Source organism: Merops nubicus, unplaced genomic scaffold, assembly GCF_000691845.1.
Source record: "Merops nubicus isolate BGI_N331 unplaced genomic scaffold, ASM69184v1 scaffold46854, whole genome shotgun sequence".
NCBI classification, from domain to species: domain Eukaryota; kingdom Metazoa; phylum Chordata; class Aves; order Coraciiformes; family Meropidae; genus Merops; species Merops nubicus.
In genome coordinates this window covers 1551-2532 of record NW_008604460.1, presented here as the reverse complement: position 1 = coordinate 2532, position 982 = coordinate 1551, and the positions used below count along the sequence as shown (strand labels likewise).

Below are 982 nucleotides of genomic sequence, written 5' to 3'. Positions count from 1 at the left end.
CTGCCGTCGTGTCTCCCTCTCCCCCGCAAGGTGCCCCCGTACGTTTTCTTCTTCATGTGCTGTGCCTCCTACCGCATCCACTCCATCTTTGTCCTGCGGCTCTTTAATGACCCCGTCGCCATGGCCATCCTCTTCCTCGCCATCAACCTCTTCCTGGAGGAGCGCTGGTCCTGGGGCTGCCTCCTCTTCAGGTGAGGGCCGGGGGCTGCTCTTCGTGGTGTGCTGCGTGCGTGAGCAAGCTCAGCCCCGGGAGGAGGCTGCACTCGGCCCGGGGTGCCTGGCACACGGCGGGGGTAACGCGGCTTCCTGCCCAGCCTGGCCGTGTCCGTCAAGATGAACATCCTGCTCTTCGCACCTGGACTCCTGTTTCTTCTCCTCCATCGGTTTGGTCTCCTGGGCTGTATCCCCAAGCTCTGCATCTGTGCCCTGCTCCAGGTGGGTCCCTGCTCACATCAGCTACAGGGGCAGGGCTGGTGGGGGGATAGTGGGCTGCCCCGCCTGCATTGCAGCATCCTGCTGGTGGGGGTATAGTGGGCTGCCCCGCCTGCATTGCAGCATCCTGCCTGCCCGTCCCAGGGGCTGGAGACCTCTGGATGGTACATGGTGGCACCAGCATCTGAGCTGGCTCCACACAGCAAGCTGGAAGTTGATAAATAACTAAATTCACAGGGTTCCCATCTTTGCCTGACTGTCCCTATCACCTTGCATGGTGCTGGGGTTCTGGGGAGTTGCCAAAGGTGACGGAGGCCTGGCTCGTGGCTGCTGCAAGAGTGCTGGTGTGTCTCTGGCAGGTGGTTCTGGGGCTGCCCTTTCTGCTGGTGAACCCTGTGGGGTACCTGACCCGCTCCTTCGACCTGGGCCGCCAGTTCCAGTTCAAATGGACGGTGAACTGGCGCTTTCTCCCCGAAGAGGTTTTCCAGAATCGGATTTTCCATGCTGCACTGCTCCTGGCTCACCTGGCTGGCCTGGGGCTCTTTGCACT

The 982-nt window shown here is 61.6% G+C and overlaps 1 protein-coding gene across 1 annotated transcript in view; it reads left to right on the top strand.

Annotated features, from left to right (window-relative positions):
* Window positions 1-21: 21 nt before the first annotated feature.
* ALG3 (ALG3, alpha-1,3- mannosyltransferase) overlaps window positions 22-982 on the top strand; it is a gene marked incomplete at both ends in the record, with an annotated part of 1857 nt that continues 896 nt past the window's right edge. Inside the window, 3 exons of the mRNA XM_008938995.1 lie at window positions 22-191; window positions 315-435; window positions 792-982. The exon at window positions 792-982 is cut by the window's right edge and continues 36 nt beyond it. Of these exons, the coding sequence (XP_008937243.1) occupies window positions 22-191; window positions 315-435; window positions 792-982 (482 nt within the window). The remainder of the gene's footprint in view (window positions 192-314; window positions 436-791) is intronic.